Source organism: Chiroxiphia lanceolata, chromosome 5 (genome assembly GCF_009829145.1).
Source record: "Chiroxiphia lanceolata isolate bChiLan1 chromosome 5, bChiLan1.pri, whole genome shotgun sequence".
In the NCBI taxonomy this organism is placed as follows: Eukaryota; Metazoa; Chordata; class Aves; order Passeriformes; family Pipridae; genus Chiroxiphia; species Chiroxiphia lanceolata.
The window spans coordinates 20247037-20267032 of NC_045641.1; the positions used below are offsets into that span (position 1 = coordinate 20247037).

Here is a 19996-nt window from a genome sequence, read left to right on the forward strand (position 1 = left end):
CCCCGCCGTGCTCCAGCATGGCTTGAACCAGCAGCCCCCGTTCTTCTTGGCTCGGGGAGTTCTCTGGCTCCTCCCTCTCCTTCGATTTCCCCCCCCTCGTTAGCCAAGACATCTCAGTGCCAGCCAGCACCGGCGGGCGCCGAGCCGGGACTGCCTCGGGCGAGACCACGGGTGCCGCCCCCGCGGCTGTCCCTGCCCGGCCGGATCCGGCGCAGCTGAGGAGAATGGCCGGGCGCTGACCGAGGACGCGGGCACAGCGGCACCGGGGCTCGGGCACAGCGGCACCGGGACAGAGCACCGGCAGCACCCGCCAGGACAGGGTGGTGGCTGCAAACGACCGCCCTTCGCGATGCCCCCGGACGGGCTGGATGCCGGGGCGCACGGCCAGGGCTTATACATGGCCCCTCCCCGCACCCACTGCCCAGTCCCGTTCCCTGCTCGCCGCTGGTCGGGCGGGGCTCCCCGCGACACCGCCCCCGGCCGGCCCGCCTGCCCGGCGGGGGTGCATGGCCGCGGCGCTGCGCAACGCCCGCCGCTTCCCCCCGAGGCTGCTGCCGGCGGTGTCGGGCCGGGCCCGGCGCGGCTCCGCGGGAGCGGCCATGGAGCAGCCCCCACGCGGCCCCGAGCACGGCGGGGGCTGGTTGGGCGCGCTGCGCTTCGACAACCTGGCACTGCGCTCGCTGCCCGTGGACGCCTCGGAGGAGGGCGGCCCGCGGGCCGTGCCCGGCGCCTGCTTCGCGCGGGTGCGGCCCAGCCCGCTGCACAACCCGCGGCTCGTGGCCATGTCGCTGCCGGCGCTGGCGCTGCTGGGGCTGGAGGCTCCCGCGGCCGACCCGGAGGCGGCGGAGGCCGAGGCCGCGCTGTACTTCAGCGGGAACCGGGTGCTGGCGGGCGCGGAGCCCGCGGCGCACTGTTACTGCGGGCACCAGTTCGGCAGCTTCGCGGGGCAGCTCGGCGACGGCGCCGCCATGTACCTGGGCGAGGTGCTGGGCCCGCGGGGCGAGCGCTGGGAGATCCAGCTCAAGGGCGCCGGCGTCACCCCCTTTTCCCGGTAAGGCCCGGGGGGAGCGGGGCGGGACCGTGTCGGAACAGCCCGGCGGGGCGCGGGTTTGGGGGAGCAGCGTCGGTGTCCCCTGCGGGGCGAGCTCGCTGTGCAGGGAGGACCGGGACCGGCTTGCCGGCCCGCAGGTCGCGTTAGCAAGGGGCTGTCTCCGTGCTGGGGATCGTTCTCCAGGCAGAGGTCGTCCCTTAAGCCCTCGTGGTTATTTTTTTTTTAATCTTGGCATTAGCAAGTGTAATACTTAAATGCCAGACCAGGAGGTGGCAGACTTTTCCTCTGGAAAACGAGAGTAACAGCATCTCCTTCAGGTGGCACGTTACTTTAGTCTCTGGTTATCCTGTACGGGTTTTCCCCCTCTGGGAGAACAGAGACCGTGATGACAATGGGGATGACGCTGTGTAATACCCACCTGCCTGCATCCTGCCCTATGACCCACACAAACGGTATTTAAATGTGGGTGTTTGGTTGTGCTGCTGGTCCTTCTCCCCCATTCTTCCCGGCTGTGGAAGGGAATAGTGGAAAAGCCCCCAAAATGGCATGCTGACCAAATTCCTGCAAGGGTTGTGTATCTTCATTAGTCGCATGAGCCTGCACTACTTTAAATATTTCATGTAATTTTTCCCACTTGCATTTTCCATATTTTTGTTCCAGCTGTGCACAGGCTTGGTAGCACCTTAGTTTCAGGCATGTGGTCCTCTGACGGCCTTCTTCAGATCTGTCAAGATTAAGGAAATCACAGTAAAAATCCCAGATATGGTGGTAGCATCATAGATCTGTCCTGGTCAGCTCTCCTGCTTGCTCATGGCTTTTGAAGTTCTGGGAGTGTGGGCTGAGAACCACCTGCATCTGTTCTCTTTACTTAATATCTATTAAATACGCTAGTTTGCTCTTTTTTGTCTGTTCAGGTAGGGGGTTTTTTTAATGCAACTGCTATGCATGCCCATATTTAGTACCTCATTTCTAGAGTACTTACCCAGAAAGATACAAAATAATATTTTTCATTTTATTAAGAGGAAATCATTCACTTGATATACAATAAAATAGCTATACTCGTCCAAATTTTTTTCATTTTTTGGAAAGACTATTACATTAATGAAACCAACAGAGTTAATGATTAGAAGGGATGTGTGTAACTGGAAGGTTTATTTTCTTCTGTGTGGTCTTCATTGCAAGGCTGTTTTGCCCATCTGATTGAACTTTGACAGAAGTTTGAACATTCAGCTTTTGTTTTCAGATATGCCACTACTTTTCTGTTTGACTGTGGACAGAACATGACACTTTCAGGCTTTTGTTTCTCCACTGCTGCAGAGGAGACAGCAGTTCCTGCCTTTATAGCCTAAAAACTGTCCATGTCTTCTTGCTGCAGACAAGCTGATGGTCGGAAAGTCCTGCGGTCGAGCATACGGGAGTTCCTGTGCAGCGAGGCGATGTTTCACCTGGGAATACCAACAACGAGGGCTGGGACATGTGTGACGTCTGACTCAAAAGTCGTCCGTGACATATTTTATGATGGGAATCCAAAAAATGAGAGGTGTACAGTTGTTCTGAGAATAGCCTCCACATTTTTAAGGTAAAAACCTATTTTGTTGATTGGTTTGTTTGTTTTTTTTTTCTTTTAAAACCAAGCACAGAAGTCTTTTAAAATACCGTTTTAAGTGTATTTTCCTGACAGTGCTGTTTGTGTGTTTCTTGTTCTGGAGGCTTGGAACTTCTTTTGCTGGGCTGTAGGCAGCTGTTTTTCTTGCCCAGCAGATGGGATGAGCTGGTGTCTTTGCACAGACACAGATAAAACACTAGGAATGCTAACCTGATAGAAAGAAGTAAGTTCTGCAGACTTATTAAGAGATTTTTCATGTTTATGCCTGCACAGAATACAGGGGTTTTTTTGATGATAGTAGTGATGGATTGTAGCTCTACCCTTAACTCCAATTCTAATGTAGTACTGTCAAAGTTTGGTTGTACTTTCCCTGCCTGATAAGCGTATGAGGTTCCTGCTCCAGCAGAAGCCAGTAGGTATTTCAGGAAGTTGCACTGCTTCCTGTAAGGTAACAGAATATTAGAGGAAAGTGAGGTATGAGGAACATGTGCCTTCATATCTATGCATATGTGTGTATATGTGCTTCTGTGTGTATACATATGTGGAAAAACCTAACATATGCTTGATATACAGTCTAGCATTAAAGTCCTATTTCTGTACATTTACTTGGGATAAGAATTCTTCTGTAGAAGTGGTCATAAGAAACTTTATTGAACTGGTGTTCAGTACTGGCTAGGGTCTTGATCTGTCAGTTTGGTTCAGTGGATGTATGTGCTTCCTTACACTGAGCCACTGAGCCTCGTTGGGTTCAGTGTAGGAATCTTGGAGGTCTTTTCTCACAGTCAGTTGAAGGATTGGCCTTAAACTCAAGAGATAATGTGTTGTTATTACAACAACAGTAAATGGTCTTACTACATGTAATGTCAAATAAAGTTAATAGTATCAGATAATTCTAAAACATGTTTTTATTATTTTGGAACAGATTTGGTTCGTTTGAAATTTTTAAACCTCCTGATGAATACACTGGACGCAAGGGTCCCAGCGTTAACCGAAATGATATTCGAATACAGATGCTTGATTATGTGATCCACACTTTCTACCCAGAAATCCAGGAGGCTTATTCAGATAACAGTATTCAGAGGAATGCTGCTTTCTTCAAAGAGGTAAGAAAGATCAGAGTCTCTTCATAATTCATAGCGGTTGTCTTTAGGAACTTCATCTGCCAGCACAGATGACTGGAGTCAGTTAATACTTTGTATAATCTCTTTGTCTGAACTGTTCTTTTCTTTGAAGAAAGCACTCTTAAATAGACCTGCTTATTGATGAAAGCAGTGTTGATACTGATCTAACCAATGAAAGCAATTTAACCTTCTTAATAGTAGATCATGATTTCCCTGCTCTGGGGAAGCATCCCAAGACTTCTCTCCATTTGCTGAGACTGTCTTAGACTGTGAGAGAAAGTTCTGGCCGTGACTGTTGGATGATGAGTTGATAGTACTGAAACATCGCTTGAAAAGCATTGTTTTATAAAATAGTGAGAATGCTGAGTCACTTCCTGGGTCTCATTTTTCCAAATTACAAACAGGAATGTTGCTGTATCTTTTCTCATCAATATACCCATCTTTGAGTGGCACCCAAGCTTTAATTGCTTTTGGGCATTCCCATTAGGGGAATTTCTTTTTTACCACAACGCTGGTGGTATGTGATGCATTCATACAAAGGCATCCAGCAGTAAGGAACTGCCTTACCTCTGGAGTGCTTTCATTCCAACCCTGGTGGCCAGGATTTTTTTATTTTTAACTTCTACCATCTTCCTGGCACAGAACCATTGTACAGGGTGTGCCTCTCCTACTGGTTTAGGGCCTAAGTAATCTGTTTTGGACACATGTAGCTGCTGGCTTCCAACTACCCCACGAGGAAGTGTTCAGGAAAAATGGGTAAAGTACCTCCCATGAGAATATTGTCAAAAGTAGAAGCATGGGATCTCAAGGTGAACCAAAAGCTTATGTTCCAAGCATCATTTGTGGTTTTCACTACCTATCAGAGCAAGATTTGTCTAATTTTTCTTCTTTACCTGACTGCACATGTTTTAAATAAAAAAAAAAAATAGAAAAATTCTGGGTTTAAAGACAGAGGCATAGAAATGTTCAAGGAGAAACAATTCCTAGATAGGTTTTTGAACCTTAATGAAATACAATTACACTGCAGTCTGGAGCAAATAGTTGCTTTGAATTTCTGTACATTGATAGCTGTTTGGGAAGATGAGTGATTTTAACTATGAAAATAAATTTGATTTAAAAGTTTTAGCTAATGGCTACATAAAATTTTTACTTACAGCAATTTAGTAAAGTATTTAGAACTACTTAGGTTTATTTAAAAAACAGGTTAGCTTCTTGAATTTTAGATTTCATAGCACATAGTAGTTCTGTCAGGTGGATTAATATATTTAAATAACTATGAATACTTTAGAATATTCCACTGTTTATTTGGTGGATGGGGCACATGCAGTGGTTGCAGGATTCCAAAAAATAACTCTCAGCTAAGCAGCAGAAATACCTCTGATGAAGCATGCTTTCAGTAAAGAATTGCATTTAAATAAAATTATCATTCTTGGAATATTTTTACTTAATCTTGTAGCTTTTTTCTCCTCTCAGCAAATCGAGGTAAGTGCTTATCAGCACTGAAACCTGTTTGCAGGGAATAATTTTTTTGTGTAAACCATTTAACTTCCTCTAAATCACTCCTGCGTACTAGGTAAACCAGAAGAAAAACTTCATACTGGGCTTTGTTGCATATAGTTAATTTTATTTCTTAGACTTTGCTTATGTGTTCTTCTGCCTGTAGTTACTCTTTAAAATTAGTAATAGGCAAAAGAATATATTTGTATAATGGTTAGATTAGTACTCATGTCTGTCTCCAGTGCATTTTAAAGCTATTCTGTTGACTTGCAAGTCAAGCATGGAAGGAGAGAATAGGAGGCAAATGGAAATGGGAGACAGAGTAACAGGGCAGTCACTAACAGGAGGAGAGAGGCAAGCTGTCCTTAAGATGTCTGTGTGTATGACATACTGCCAGAATCTTCTTCCATCAGAGCTGTAGAAACATCGGTTCAGACTAGGAAATGCTTGGAAATACATAAATGTGTTGGAAATACTTTGTGACGAAAAATAGAAGAAATATATTTGTTTTTAGATAACCAAACGAACCGCGAGGTTGGTGGCTGAGTGGCAGTGTGTTGGCTTTTGCCATGGTGTGCTGAACACAGATAACATGAGCATCGTTGGACTGACCATTGACTATGGCCCTTTTGGATTCATGGACAGGTCAGTGTGGCAGCGTTATTTGAAATGTGCGTATGTACATGCTATGTAGAACAGTCCTGGTATCCATGGTTGCTCTAATATTTTAACTTTAAAGTAGTTTTATTAATTCTCTTTATGGCAGAGAAGGTTAAGTTAGTTCTAGTTGTCTTCTTTTCAACTTCTTTTTAACTGTTCACAACATCCCTAACTTAGACTGTAGCCCATGGGTTTGGGAAAAGAATCAAGGAGTGTTCCCTTTCAAATTTTTTAGTTCCTAGAGCAGACTAAAATAATAAAAGTACTACTTTTCACAGTACTGGTGTCCAGTTAACTAAAAGAATGCTTATTATTTCTTCATTTGTAGGTATGACCCTGAGCACATTTGCAATGGTTCTGATAATACAGGGCGCTATGCTTACAACAAACAGCCAGAGATTTGCAAGTGGAACCTGGGGAAACTTGCTGAAGCTCTAGTTCCAGAGCTGCCTTTGGAAATAAGTGAAGTCATCCTGGAAGAGGAATATGATGCAGAATTTGAGAAACATTATTTGCAGAAGATGAGGAAAAAACTAGGCCTAATCCAGCTGGAATTAGAAGAAGATAGTAAGCTAGTATCTGAACTCCTTGAAACCATGCATCTCACAGGTTGGTGAAGAGGAGGTTATTATTTAATAGCCTATCAGTATCTGTAATCAACCCAAAATATAATTTATAGCTTGACCTTACAAGAAAGTAGCCTTGTGCAACTACATTGTCATCTGAGAGAACAACAATAGACTGAAAAATAATTACCTTATTGTGAACTGTGGAGTAGTTGTTGCCTTATACAGGACTCGTGCCTCACATTTGCACCCTCACTGAGGGAACAGTTTATTTGCCTCTTCAGAGTGATGACCTGTACTGCTGTAGAGGGAGGTAGGAAGGAGGTATGGGACCAGTTTTCCTGCTGATTTATTAGTTGCATTACTCATACCACACTTTTTCAGGTGGAGACTTCACAAATATTTTCTACTTGCTGAGTTCATTCTCAGTGGACACTGATCCTTCAAAATTTGAAGATTTCTTAGAAGAGCTTACAAGTCAGTGTGCTTCTGTGGAAGAACTGAAAGTTGCTTTCAAACCACAGATGGATCCAAGGTATTATCCCACTTAAATGCTTTTGGCTTTTGCTTGTAGTTTCAGTATAACCATAATGAACTAATATTTGACTAATTTTAAGATTGGAAATATCACTGTCAAGTAGATGCATCATCTATGACTTGCAGCAGTTGGCTCTTGGATTAAAGTTTCCGAGCTTTAGTTGGCCCATTTTTTTTCCCTCCCCTGTCTCTGCTGACTGAGGCAATGAGAGAGCCAAATAATGAAGTGATACAAAAGTATTTTACAGAAGAAATGGATGTGGACTGTAATGCTACTGTGTTCTGCTAATGTACTGTCAGCAAAAAAAGTCACTTTCAGCCACCAATGTTCTGGCCTAAGTATAACCTAGATGCCCACTTTAGGTATAGTCCATGTCTAATTTGTTCTGCAGTCCAGCTACTCTGAGCATGTCCAACTGCTGCTTATAACAGTGATTGCATCCGTTTTTCACTTCTTGCAGAGAAGGGAAAAAAATAAAGGTATTTTCAGTATGTTCCCCTCCCCCCCACTTTGCTTAATAAGTGCTCCATGGAGGTAATGAACCTACCAAATTTTTCAGCTTTTTCTTTGTGTTGATACCACAATATGAATATAGCTTGTGTGATAGAGATGAGACAGTATTTTTTAAACACTGCATTCAGGTCTAGAAAAACATGAAAAGCAGCTATAAATCATCATGATATGGGTGAGTACATAACTGATTTTTTTTAATTGCAGCTCTTGGATATCATAGAGGTAGGCATGTCAGATGTATAAATCATATTTGCATAGTACTTTATATAAACTCAGAAATTAAAGCACCCAACTTATCTCTGCTTACTAAAAGTAGGAAAATATAACCAACTATAATGAGTTGTCTTTTGAGGCCAGGGAATAATATTTATTTTCTCCTTCATAAAGGAGATAAACATACTTAGTGTATTTTGATAGGCTGTGACTCTGGTTTTTTATTTTACTTTATGCTGTGCTTTAGTTATTAATCCAGGAAAAATAAAAGTTAGCTAGCATGGTATCAAAAAATAAGGTGAAACACCAGCTAACACAGTAAAATGTGGAAAGAGAAGTCCTAGTCAAACTTGCAACAAAACAGTCTGGATATCGTTAGGAATTTATTACCAAAAAGCAATTCTCATTCTGTGATTTAAACTGGCAAACTGAAAATATTAAACATAGTGTTGTCTCATGGACTTAAATGAAGTATGTTTCCCCATATCATTTAGGTTTTTATTAGTACTGATAAAATCAGTAGGTGTTAAAGAAATAAGAAAACCCCAAACAACACAACTTGTGAATTCTGTATTATCTTGATAACTAAGATCAAATTTTTTATTCCAAATTAATTTCAAAGTTCCAAAGGTATTTTGATAAGACCTGCACAACTAAACTCAACTGATAATTCTGAAAATCTACTGTCTGCTCTTTATATACCAGGGGGAAAGAAAAATAAAAGTAGCATAATTTATAATTTTAAAAATGGTTTTGTTAATTGTGAATTTCTGTTATTTCTAAATCATAGTTTGTTGTGAATGTTTTCATATCTAGTTTAATTGCTAAGAGTTGCTTCTTGACAGGCAGCTCAACTTCAATATCTAATGTGTTTGTTCTTTTTGTTCCTAGACAACTGTCAATGATGCTGATGTTGGCTCAGTCTAATCCGCAGCTGTTTGCATTAATTGGAACAAAAGCTAATATAAATAAAGAATTAGAACGCATTGAACAATTCTCTAAACTGCAGCAGTTAACAGCTGCTGATTTACTCAGCAGAAATAAAAGACACTGGAAGGAATGGCTGGAGAAATACAGGTAAAGTTTCTCAGTATTCACAGCACTATATTTTTGCATTTTGAGAACGATGTGCCTGTCTCATGAAAGGCACCCTCTCTCAAACATAGATTAGGAGAAATAGGGAGGACATCCAGCTCAGAATATTATCTGCTTCAGTGTCTTCGTTGCTGTGAAAGTTCAAAGGCATCTTTGTACTTTGTTTGCTAGATTTTGTGGTAGGTTGAGGGTGTAGAAATCACCTAGCGTCAAATCTAGTATTAAAAGTGCTTCAAGAGTGTTGATGTTGATTCTAACAGAGACTAATTTCAATTGTGAACTTTTAAGTGCTCAGTAACTACAACTGACTGACCTCTAAACATTTTATCCTTCGAATTTTTTTTTCTGAAAGAAAAAATCTATGTATTAATATAGAAATCAAGTAGAATTATTTTTAATCAAAGAGTAGCTGTAAAAGAAATTGTGGCCAGGAAAAAATGTCCAGACTCTTCTAGAGCCTAAGTGTTAGCAGGGTTTTTTGCAAAGAAGCCCCTTAAGTAGAGCATTAGTTGTTTGTACTGTGTGGATTAGGTCCTTTCTTTACCTGGCTGATCTTGTTCTCCAGTGGGGCTCACTTTTAGTGAGTATTACTGATAAAAAGTAGATCAAGCTGCCTCAGCTGTACTGCATCCCTTTGCTTTTATCAGAACAGCAAAACCTTAACCAATAAACAAGCACAGAAATACTTAAAAGACAAGACCTGAATGTGGCAGTCTTTGTGGAGCAATGCAGAACAGACCATGCACCAGTGTCTTGATCTGACTTTGAGAGAACACAAAAGCTGTGGTGTGCCACTTCCTTGAGCCTTGTCAGGACCTGCTGACAGTCTGTAGTGCTGCTTTTATGAATGAAGTGACGTTTTATATTCTGTTGTCATGCTGCATTTTATAAACTGAGAGGATTATAGATGATGTAATGTTTATTAAGAACTGCAAACCAAGGATCTCAAAGCAAGGAAACATCGACTTCCACATATGATTCTTGATCCAAACCCGTTGTTGTCACTTGCTTAATTTCAGAGTCCGTTTGCAAAAAGAAATAGAAAGTGTTGGTGATGCTGATGCCTGGAACGCTCATCATGTGAAGGTCATGAATTCAAACAATCCAAAATATATCTTGAGAAATTATATTGCCCAGAATGCCATAGAAGCAGCTGAAAATGGGGATTTCTCAGAGGTATGCTATTACTACTTACACCCTCTCTAGGTTTGCTTGGATATGTAGTGCTGGTGTAGATGACTGACATTATGCTTGCCAAGATTGGTCTGGCATCTTGGGCAGTTAGTGCACTGGAAATTCACTGTTCAGGAGGTCTGTATTGTTTTTGAGGAGACTGTAATTTTAATGACTGCAGAACAAATAACTGAATCAAAAATCTGACTCTGTACTTCACCAGCTTTTGTAGGCTGACCCCAGGACAAGACACTTACCCCTGCTTGTTCTTTCTTGAGGGTGGCATTTATCTTGGGAGGCAGTTGAGGATTAATTTATACTTGTTCCTTGCTGTGCTAAGTGTTATCATAGAACCAACTGGGTTGGAAAAGATCTCCAAGATCATCAAGTCCAACCCTTGATCCAATACCACCGTGGTTACTAGACCATGGCACGAAGTGCCACATCCAGTCTCATCTTAAAAACCTCCAGGGACAGTGAATCCACCACCTCCCTGAGCAGCCCATTCCAATGCCTGATTAGTCTCTCTGTAAAAGATTTTTTCCTAGTATTCAACCTAAACCTCCCCTGGCACAGCTTAAGCTTATCTTTTAAAACTTATGGCTTTCACCTATGGCCTTCAGCACGGGAAATGTTACATGCAGAATATGGGGAAATTAATTTGTTTTGAGAAAAGTACTTGCATTTCAGGTTATTTGAGCTTGAGTCCTATACAGATACAAACCCAGTTACAATTACTGGTTTTCTGATTTCAGCTTATTTGATATGTATATTGTTCACCTATTTAATATTTGGCTTGTCTGGAGTTCATGTATTAAATACACTATACTGATTATTTGGTGTGAAGTTCTTCTCCACATCATTTTTCCTTCACTTTCTAAATTCTCATAACCATGCAATGTTTTCTCTCTAGGTAAGAAATGTCCTGAAACTTTTAGAGCATCCATTCCAAGAGGCAGAAGGTTTCAGGGAGGTAAAGGAAGATGAAGAAGAGGAGGGAGCAACTGCCACAGGAGCTGCTTGTGCTGAAGAGACCAGAAGCAGACTACCATATTGCAGCAAACCTCCTCTTTGGGCTTCAGAGCTATGTGTTACATGATCTTCATAACTGCCTTGTTTTGTTTTTTGCTGTAAACTGAAGACTCTGATCCTCCTTCAGCGGTGAAGAATTCAGCAAGGCAAATATCAAAGTGCTATTAAGTTATTGAAGCAACTCTACATTTGGATGCATCTGCAGCACTCTTCATCTGTGCTTAATTTGAAGCAATTGTTGATCAGTGGAACAAACCAATGACAATTAACAGTTCCTATACATCAGTAATCTCAGTGTTTTGAGGCTGAAAGTATTTCCTTTATCCATACTACATCACAAGTGTAAAGCAATATTTTATGCTGAGGCAGGCTGAATTTTGAACATCCAAATGCAGTTGTTGTTATGTGAAGACAAAAATAGCAAGACAGGAATCTGATCTGTTTTTGTCTGATGTCTTAACTAATAGTACTTCTAATATTTATTTACTGCTTTCTCTATGCAGGAACTTCTAGTCTTCTTTAATGGAGGAACAAATTCAGTGTTGCTTATTTGAAGCTATGTTTCATTTAATTAAGTAGTTCATTTCTTGTGAACCTTCAGATTGGTATTTAATCATTATCTATTTTCAGAGAGTTTGTGCAGGGCAGGCTCAAGTTTGGGGGGAGGAATCAAATTTTTTTTAAGAGCAGAATTAAGGGAGTTTATATACATTTGCACTTGAAAACTTGGTGGTGAAGTTTATTCAGGCTCAGGATGTTGCATACAACATGTGTAAATATTTACTAAACTCATGAGTGCAGTTTGTAAGCCAGTTGCCTCAGGCAGGATCCATTAGCCAAATTAGTGAACCTTAAACTACCCCAGCACTCAAATTCAGGTTCACTGTGTATTTTTTTCTGTGCTTCTAAGTCTCACTGTATGAGAAGCGTGTATGTGGGGTGCCTGCTCATCACACTGGTCAGTGGGGTTGTTCCATTCCCAGTCTGGTCTTGCACCATTTAGTTTACTTACATGGTCTTTGAAAAAACTTTAAGTTTGAAGTTGCCATTCAGAAATGTGCTATTTGAGCTTGTGTGAAAGATGATGGAGGATGTGGGAGGAGAACAGGAGCTGACTTGCTTGCGAGTTACTTATAGGTAATGTTTCTGTTGAGGTTTCAGGGGAAAGTTGATTGCCATTATTGCCACATTAGCAAAAGAGAGTTGTTCTGTAATTAGTTGTTACTTAGCTTTCTGAACTTCTTTCTAAAGGACTGTGTTACTGGTTCAGATTCCTGCAAAGTTTGCTTTAATTCAAAGGCTTCTCTTTTCCAAAGAGACCACTGTCTTACACTGTGATTTATGTGTACTCAAGTAAATTCTTCCACTACCCCTGTGCAAGCTTGGTATTAGCTCAGGTAGAATTGTGCTCTTTTAAGTCTTCCTCAGTACGAGCTGTCGAAAAACAGGAAGAACAGTTGGACTGCTGCTTATCTGTCTGTACTAATAATCAGTTTGTCCTCCTTAGTGCTGCAGTACACAGACTATGTTTTGAATGTAAACATTCACTCTGTCCTGCCTTTAAGCTGAAGAAACTGATATATGACAAACTGGAATCTCTGACAAGTACAGCACTTTCTGTGAGGTTTTGGAGTTCTTGCAGGAAAGGACAAAATAAAGGTGTATTTACATAGCCCGTGGAAGAATGGTGCAGTTGAAAGAGGAAGCACCTCGAAGAAGTAGGCAGCAAGTAATGCCAGCCAGTGCAGCTGATCATCTTCTAGGAATAATGCATTTTTGTGGGAGTTTGAGACTTTTATTGAGGGTACTGGAATCAAACCATTTAATGGAAACTTCTAGCAGAAACTGAGGGCTGGGTAAAAAGGACTGCACCAGAGAGGGAAAGTGTGCCAGCAGTTTGAAAGAGGCTTCAAACATTTCCCTGTGGAATCAGTGGTCTCTTATGGTGTGCCTGGTCTAGAAGGGGAGTAATGGAGTGGGGAGAAGTTGCTCCAAGCTGATTGACATAACTGCTGATTTTGCTTCTCAATTGACATCCTTCCTTGTGGGAAGCAAAGGGGAACAGAGTTTTAGAGGAGCTCTGTCCAAGCTTTTGGCTTAACAGAATGGTGTAACGTGTAATGATTCTTAACCATACCTAAGGGATCAAGTCTTTTTAATGGCATCCTGGTAATAATTTAGGGACATTGAGTAGATCTGTATTAATAGCGGTATGGAGAAGGAGAACAATATTATAACTCTGTGTTTGAACATAGGAGAATTTTAATTAACTACCAAATTGTTGTCACCTATAATGACAAAATCATGGAAAGAGATACTTTGAAATGACTTACTAGCAATGTTATCCTTAAAAAGGAAAATGAATACTACAGTGAGAAACAAAAATGTGGTGGTGTTTACTGTTAAATAGATTTTTGCTTACGTGTAGATCAACATCTACATGTAGATTCTTTGCTTACATACAAGAGGTCTAGCAAGATTGGAATGATGAATGCAGTACTCTGGTGTGGCTGCTTTGGTGTGCCACTCACTAAAGTTGTATTTGTCATAAGATGTTCACCAACAGAAAGAAATATGGAGTGTATTCACATAGTCTAACTGCACTGACATCCAACTGCTCGGTTTTCCAGTGCATGCAATAACGTCAGTGTCTTGTATTTGAAGAAGTGTGATGATCTGAAGCCAAGGGGAATGCTTGTGCTCTTCCAGCACTCTCATTTCAGAAGGCAGGTCATAGTTTCATCTTTGATGATGTTCTTGTTCCTGGAGCAGTGTGGAAGCAGGAGGTTGTTCAGGACAATTAGACCAAATTTTGTCCAGGTAAGCTCAGTTCTTCAGAGAGAAGGGAATACAGCTTATAGCATTTGAGAGTCTAAATACTTGAATCATAAATTGCTTTTTTATTTTTACAGCTTGTATTTGCAATAGGTAAACCTGAAAATTATATTTCTTACTGGTCAAATATTCTGCTTGTATAACAGCCATGGAGTTTGACAGGTGTACTGTTTGCTGGGTTAAGAACTGGCTGGACGGCGGGGCCCAGAGAGTGGTGATGAATGGTGGTTGACAGCAGGCTGAACATGAGCCAGCAGTGTGCTCAGGTGGCCAAGAAGGCCAATGGCATCCTGGCCTGTGTCAGGAACAGTGTGGCCAGCAGGTCCAGGGAAGGGATTCTTCCCCCGTACTCAGCACTAGTTTGGCTGCACCTCAAGTACTGTGTTCAGTTCTGGGCCCCTCAGTTCAGGAAGGATGTTGAGGTGCTGGAGAGTATCCAAAGAAGGGCAATGAGGCTGGTGAAGGGACTGGAGCACAAGTCCTATGAGGAGTGGCTGTGGGAGCTTTTGTTTAGCCTGGAGAGGAGGAGGCTCAGGGGAGACCTCATCACTCTACAGCCATCTGAAAGGAGGTTGCAGCCAGGTGTGTGTTGGTCTGTTCTCCCAGGCAACCAGCGACAGAACAAGAGGGCACAATTTTAAGCTGTTCTAGGGGAGTTTAGGTTGGACATTAGGGAGAAGTTCTTTACAGAAGGAGCAATTGGGCTTTGGAATGGGCTGCCTAGGGAGGTGGTACAGTCACCATCCCTGGAGGTCTTTAAGAAAAGACTGGATGTGGCACTTAATGCCATGGTCTAGTTGACAAGGTGGTGTTAGGTCATAGATTGGACTAAATGATCTTTTCCAACCTAGTTGATTCTGTGATTCTGAGCTGTGCTCAAAATAAAGCAGTTACTCTTCTTATCAACAGCTTTCTGTGGAAATACTTGATTTAGACTCAGTCTGTGGCTATACATCCTGAACTTGCAGAAAAGCAAGTACCCAGATTGCAAAACTGAAATGAGAACCTCTTGGAGATGTGTCTCTGGATAGTCTTGTGTGGTAGTGGTGACTCCTCTCATGACTTGATAAGATTTCACTGTAACTCTGCTTCATGAGCTTGTGAATCTACAATTGCTGAATGTTTTACTGTCAGCTCTTACTTAGGATGTTTTGTGGGTTGTTTTGGGGTTTGGTTTTTTTGTTTGTTTGTGGGGTTTTTTTCCCCAATAAGTGCTACAGATTTGATTCTTTTATTAAAAATAATAAAACTTGCACTTTTAATATTCTTGTTTATGCCTATTTCCTGAAACAGTTTTGCTGTTAACCATACTGTTTGCCAACTTCATTTCTTTAGAAGTTTTTGCTCTGTTAGTATCAGATGGTCAGGTCATATTACAGAAACCTCGCTTTATATTTTTGCAGTGTTTTCTGAGGAGTGAACTCACAGGTTTCCTGCCTTGCCAGCTCTTTTGGTGGTATGCTTAAAGCAAGGTAAGGGCCCTCACATTTTTCAAAGGGAAACCTCCCTCCCACTTCCTTGGCCATAAGACCTGTGCTGACACCTCTTTTATTCTTCCTTATGTCACTGGAATTTAACGCATCAGCTGATGTCAGCAGATTCAGGATGGGATTTTAACTGTGCTCACAGAAATAGGCCTTTGGGTGGAAAGTGAAGTTGTATTTTGTTTATTAGTTTATTTAATAAAACCAAATTATTTAAACACATGTGGCTCCTTGGGCTGCTTCAGCTGGGGTAAATCTCTGCACTCCAAAATATCTGTTGAACAGACTGGTTTCTGGTATTCTGCATTTGAGTTCATCTGTGATGGAAGTAGGTTTAGGCCAAACCTGCTCCTTGTGCCTTTGCATGAAGTCCATCCAGACATGGTCCACTGAAAGAGCAAATTCAGGCCTTGGTTATCCTGAATTTACTTTGTCAGCTCAATTCTTCACATATTTGACTGTGTATCTTCCCTCCAGACAGCACCCTTCATCAGGTCACACACTGCCACATGCTCTGGCTGCTCACTTGTGCTCAGTAATGTCCAAGCAGCCCCAATGCCCCTCCTTAGCTGATCCTTCAGCATTGTTAACACAGGTAGGTGGGACTTGGGCAGCTTTACCTCTGACCAGAGTTGATGAGACAGGTGGAGGCAGTAACATGCACTTACCCCTCCAGAGCCAGGTGACAGCTGGGGGTAATGGATGTGAATCCAATAGGAGGGTTTCACGATGCTGTCACATCCAGTGTAAGATCACAGTTATGGGTGAGTTCTAAATAATGCAGCCACTACCTCTGTTACATCTTTTAACTTGACTTTGTTCTTCCTGCATTTACAGTGGGACCTTTTTTGTGTGCAGTGACATTTCTCAGTTCCTCTCAACTGTATAAAAATGTTGCATTCAGTCCCCCCACCTTCCCTTAACACTTCTGTTTTCCCTCATTCCCAAATCAACCATGGAACTTGAAGGATGCAGCTTCCCTGTGTCAGGGCAGGTACCGTGGCATATAGATCAAAGGACACGAGGGGCAGTGATAAAGCTCCAGACACACATGAGTATAGACTGTACCTTCTTCTGTTCATGCAGTTCTTGCAGCAGATGCATAATTAATAGGGGAGCAGAAACACAAAGGGAACAGACAGGCTTATCTGTCTCTCCAAGGCATGCAAAAAATCTGAAGCTCCCTGCTGCTCTTCTCCTCCCCTGCTGCTGTTTTCTCTGGGCAAGGACAGCGCTGCAGCACTGCAGAGCTCTTGCTGAGCATGCACCTTCAGCAGGTAAACCCAGAGGTGAGATTTAATGATACTTCGGGGTGAGATTTAATGATACTTCGGGCAAGTATAAACAGAAAACATTTTTTTTGTAGACAAAGCTGACTTACAAAGCTTACTTCATAGGTTTTCTATTCTAGAGTCAATTTAGTAGTTGGCATTTTTATACAGTAGAACATTAGATCATTGCATTGTTAAATAGCATTTCCTCTTTTTTTTTTTTTTAAGTGGCACAAAGAAAGATGGATACTATTACCACATTTTCAGGTGGAAAATCTAAAGCACCAAGAGATTAGGTGATTTTGCTGAAGACAGCAAAACTGTGCTGGCTCCCAGGCCTTGCTCGTGACCGAACAGGTTTTCCATGCCCTGAGCAGCAGGCTGTGGTGTGGTCCATCAGCTGCACACAGAAATGAAAAGGACCTGGGCTGACACTGTGGGCAGTGATGAGGATCAGTAATAGGCAGCTTCTACCTCCTCAGCTTGTCAGACAGGAAACCTCCCATCTGAAATGCTCTTCCCCTGAGTTAATTCAGCACCAGGACTGGCATTACCATGCTCCTCTTAAGCAAACTGTGGCTTTTCTCCTCTGGTCTTTTGCAGCCAGAAAACAAAAGGTGATCCATTCACCTTTAAATCTTCCCCAGAAGTGGAGATAGCAGATCCCCTATCAATGAATGTGAAGCTAAGGCAAAAAGTCAAGGAGGGAATGTTCTTGAGCTGCCTCTGACAGGCCCCATACACTGCAGCTGTGCTGGCTGTGGGGCTTTCACCCTTCCACCTTTATTTAGGAGTTACCAATGCCAAGGTGTGGATCAGAATTCTGATTTGTAGATGATTTTCACTCCCCTGCACTCAAAAGTTTTACTGTGCAGAAAAGCCAAGAGCTAATACAACTACTTCTATATGAAGTGCTCATATAACACCACAAAAGTTGCAGATACGCATTAGTTTTTCTAGTTTGAGGATATTCTTGGTATTTCTTAACTGCCCTTTCTAAACAAGCAGTATTTTCCAAATCAAAGTTAATTTTCCGTTGTGCAGTGTCTGGACAGGATGGAGTTAACCTTCTTCCTAGCAGGCTGTTACAGGGCTGTGTTTTGGATTTGCAGCTCAACCAGCCGTGTTTTGGCTGTTGATGAACCCTGTTTGCACAGTGTCAAGGCTGTCTCTTCCCTCCCTCGGCCCCTGCCCAGGAGGCAGGCCAGCGGCTGGGAGGGGATACAACCTGAGCTGGCCAAAGGGCTAATCCATGCCCTATAGCATCGTGCTCGGCAATGCAAATGGGGAGGGGGGGGGATATGTGTCTCAATTTCCATACTTTGCTCTCATTTTTTTCTTGAAGACTTTTGTCTCTAAAGAAGGAGATCATCCCTCTAAGATTGCACCTAAAGTCCTAACTTTGCAGTATTCATCAGGGCTTGCATTTGAGAAGTTTTTAGCTATTACTAATCTTGCCCTTCTTTTCCTTCACTGGGGAGCACTCCTTTATTAGTCAAGGGAGAAAAGGCTGCTCCTCTTGTGTAATCGTACCAGGACTTTTAATTTAGGTGCTCTGAATCCCTTTTTCTCTCTTCCCTCTTTCTTACCCTGTCTTGGCTGCCTATGTCAGCGGCCAGGTAAGGCCTTCAGGCATTTTGAAGAGCTGACTGCAGGTATGTGTGCTGTTCCTCCACGAGTTACACTGGGTTCATGGGAAAGATAAAACTTTGTCTTTCTACAATTACAGAGCAGTGCCAAGCTCCAAAGTCTCAAACATCAGATACTGCTCCCCACAGAAGCTGTGTGGCTGCTCTCTACTGGGAAGTCTAGGTGCTTCATGACAAGATATCAGTCTGCACCAGAAGGTACACACACCCCCAGTCCTACAAATTCTCAAAATAGCTCTCTGCCTGCCCAGGCAACAAAATAGCTCAGTCTGCAAGCCACTTGCTCTTTCAATCCTCCTGTTCTGCAGAACAGAAAGCAGCTAGTCAATTAAATACATCACAGATAAACAGCACAGAAGATGTATGTTATGACTGTGCATTACCACATTTTTACACTGACTTTGGAACCAGAGCAGGAGCAGAAACACTCAGGTCAACTTCATCGTTGGTATGTGAAGTGAACTTCACTCTAATGCTTATTTCTATTCCAGAAAAAAAAAAATCATAAAACTACCTATACATCATCAGAAAATAATCTTATTCAATATTCCACGGTATTGTTAACTTGCCAGCCAGGCCTGTACCTTTAAATAAGTGTTCCCTAATCAGACAAACAGCTCCTGATGAATATATCCACATTTTAAGCAACTGTGACTCCAGGATCTCAAAATCAACATGTTTCAAAGCTGACTGCCTCTCTAAAACATTCTCATACATGAAGTTGAAAGTTCAGTTGTTTCTTTTCACAATACAGAAAAAAAAAAAGAACGAAAAGGAAAATTATTAGCAAATTGAAAATGTGATCCTTCAGTTGAAAGCAGTATTGGAATATATTGGGAATTACAGTTTTGTTTTGCTTTAGTGATGCTGCATTTCTGTTTTAGGTGTTTTACATAATCACCACAAAATCAGATGCACTTCTTAAATTAGGTATAAAGAAGCTAAATTTGGCACAAGTTATCCAACAATTACCAAGTGCAGTTTTAGAAAGTATCTGTTAATTTATTTCATATACATGTATTTACATTCAAGGAAATTCACACCACTGAAAATACAACATTTACACATTCACAGATATACAGTTTTGCACTCTCTCCTGTGTTAAGATCAGGCATTCAGCTTTTCTCTCTCTGCAATAATGACAACATCAATTTTCAGCAGATCAAACAACTGGCAGGTTTGGTGGATTTTAAGCATCATCATGCTCTGTATGTGGTGGTTATTTTCTTCATGCTATTAGATAGTGGGTTATTTCACTGAAGAAAAATGCCCCTTGCATGGCATTTGCATAAGCTTCTACAAATCATAAGCATATATATTTTTTTTCTGTTTTACTATGTTATCAGTGATCCTTACTCTATATACAGTTCAGTTATCCTTGTAGTAGTTATTAAAGTTGATTCGCAGCAGAAAGTCCTCCAGATGGGGTTGGTATCCTCTGTTTACAAGCTTTGTTACCACTGGAAGAAAAACAAAAAAAAATAAGCTTCAACTAAGCTTAATATTCTAAAGTCAGCCTTGACATTAATTAAATGTGCTTTTAATTAAAAAAAAAAAGCCTAATGCAGAAATCTGAGGACAATAAAAACAAATGTACATTTCAACGTAAGTCCAGTATCTCTTTCTAGAATTATAAACTATTTCAAAAAAGATGCAAAAGAAACACTATGTGTCGGTTCTAAGTGAAAGTGT

The 19996-nt window shown here is 41.8% G+C and overlaps 2 protein-coding genes and 1 long non-coding RNA gene across 3 annotated transcripts in view; 2 read left to right on the plus strand and 1 right to left on the minus strand.

The window, feature by feature from the left end:
• Positions 1-493: 493 nt before the first annotated feature.
• On the plus strand, positions 494-13390 carry SELENOO (selenoprotein O). Its single transcript, XM_032687215.1, has 9 exons — positions 494-1051; positions 2427-2630; positions 3580-3760; positions 5790-5920; positions 6264-6544; positions 6886-7036; positions 8657-8842; positions 9880-10036; positions 10947-13390. Exons 1-9 carry the CDS (start codon positions 507-509, stop codon positions 11139-11141), a joined length of 2031 nt encoding a protein of 676 aa, XP_032543106.1. The 5' UTR covers positions 494-506; the 3' UTR covers positions 11142-13390.
• A 1911-nt stretch (positions 13391-15301) lies between these two features.
• LOC116786810 lies at positions 15302-19436 on the plus strand. Its single transcript, XR_004357086.1, has 3 exons — positions 15302-15372; positions 16061-16148; positions 18385-19436. It is a non-coding gene; the product is annotated as an uncharacterized LOC116786810 (long non-coding RNA).
• TUBGCP6 (tubulin gamma complex associated protein 6) overlaps positions 19281-19996 on the minus strand; it is a 43474-nt gene continuing 42758 nt past the window's right edge. The window contains 1 exon segment of the mRNA XM_032687819.1: positions 19281-19764. Within this exon segment, the coding sequence (XP_032543710.1) occupies positions 19673-19764 (92 nt within the window). The 3' untranslated portion in view covers positions 19281-19672.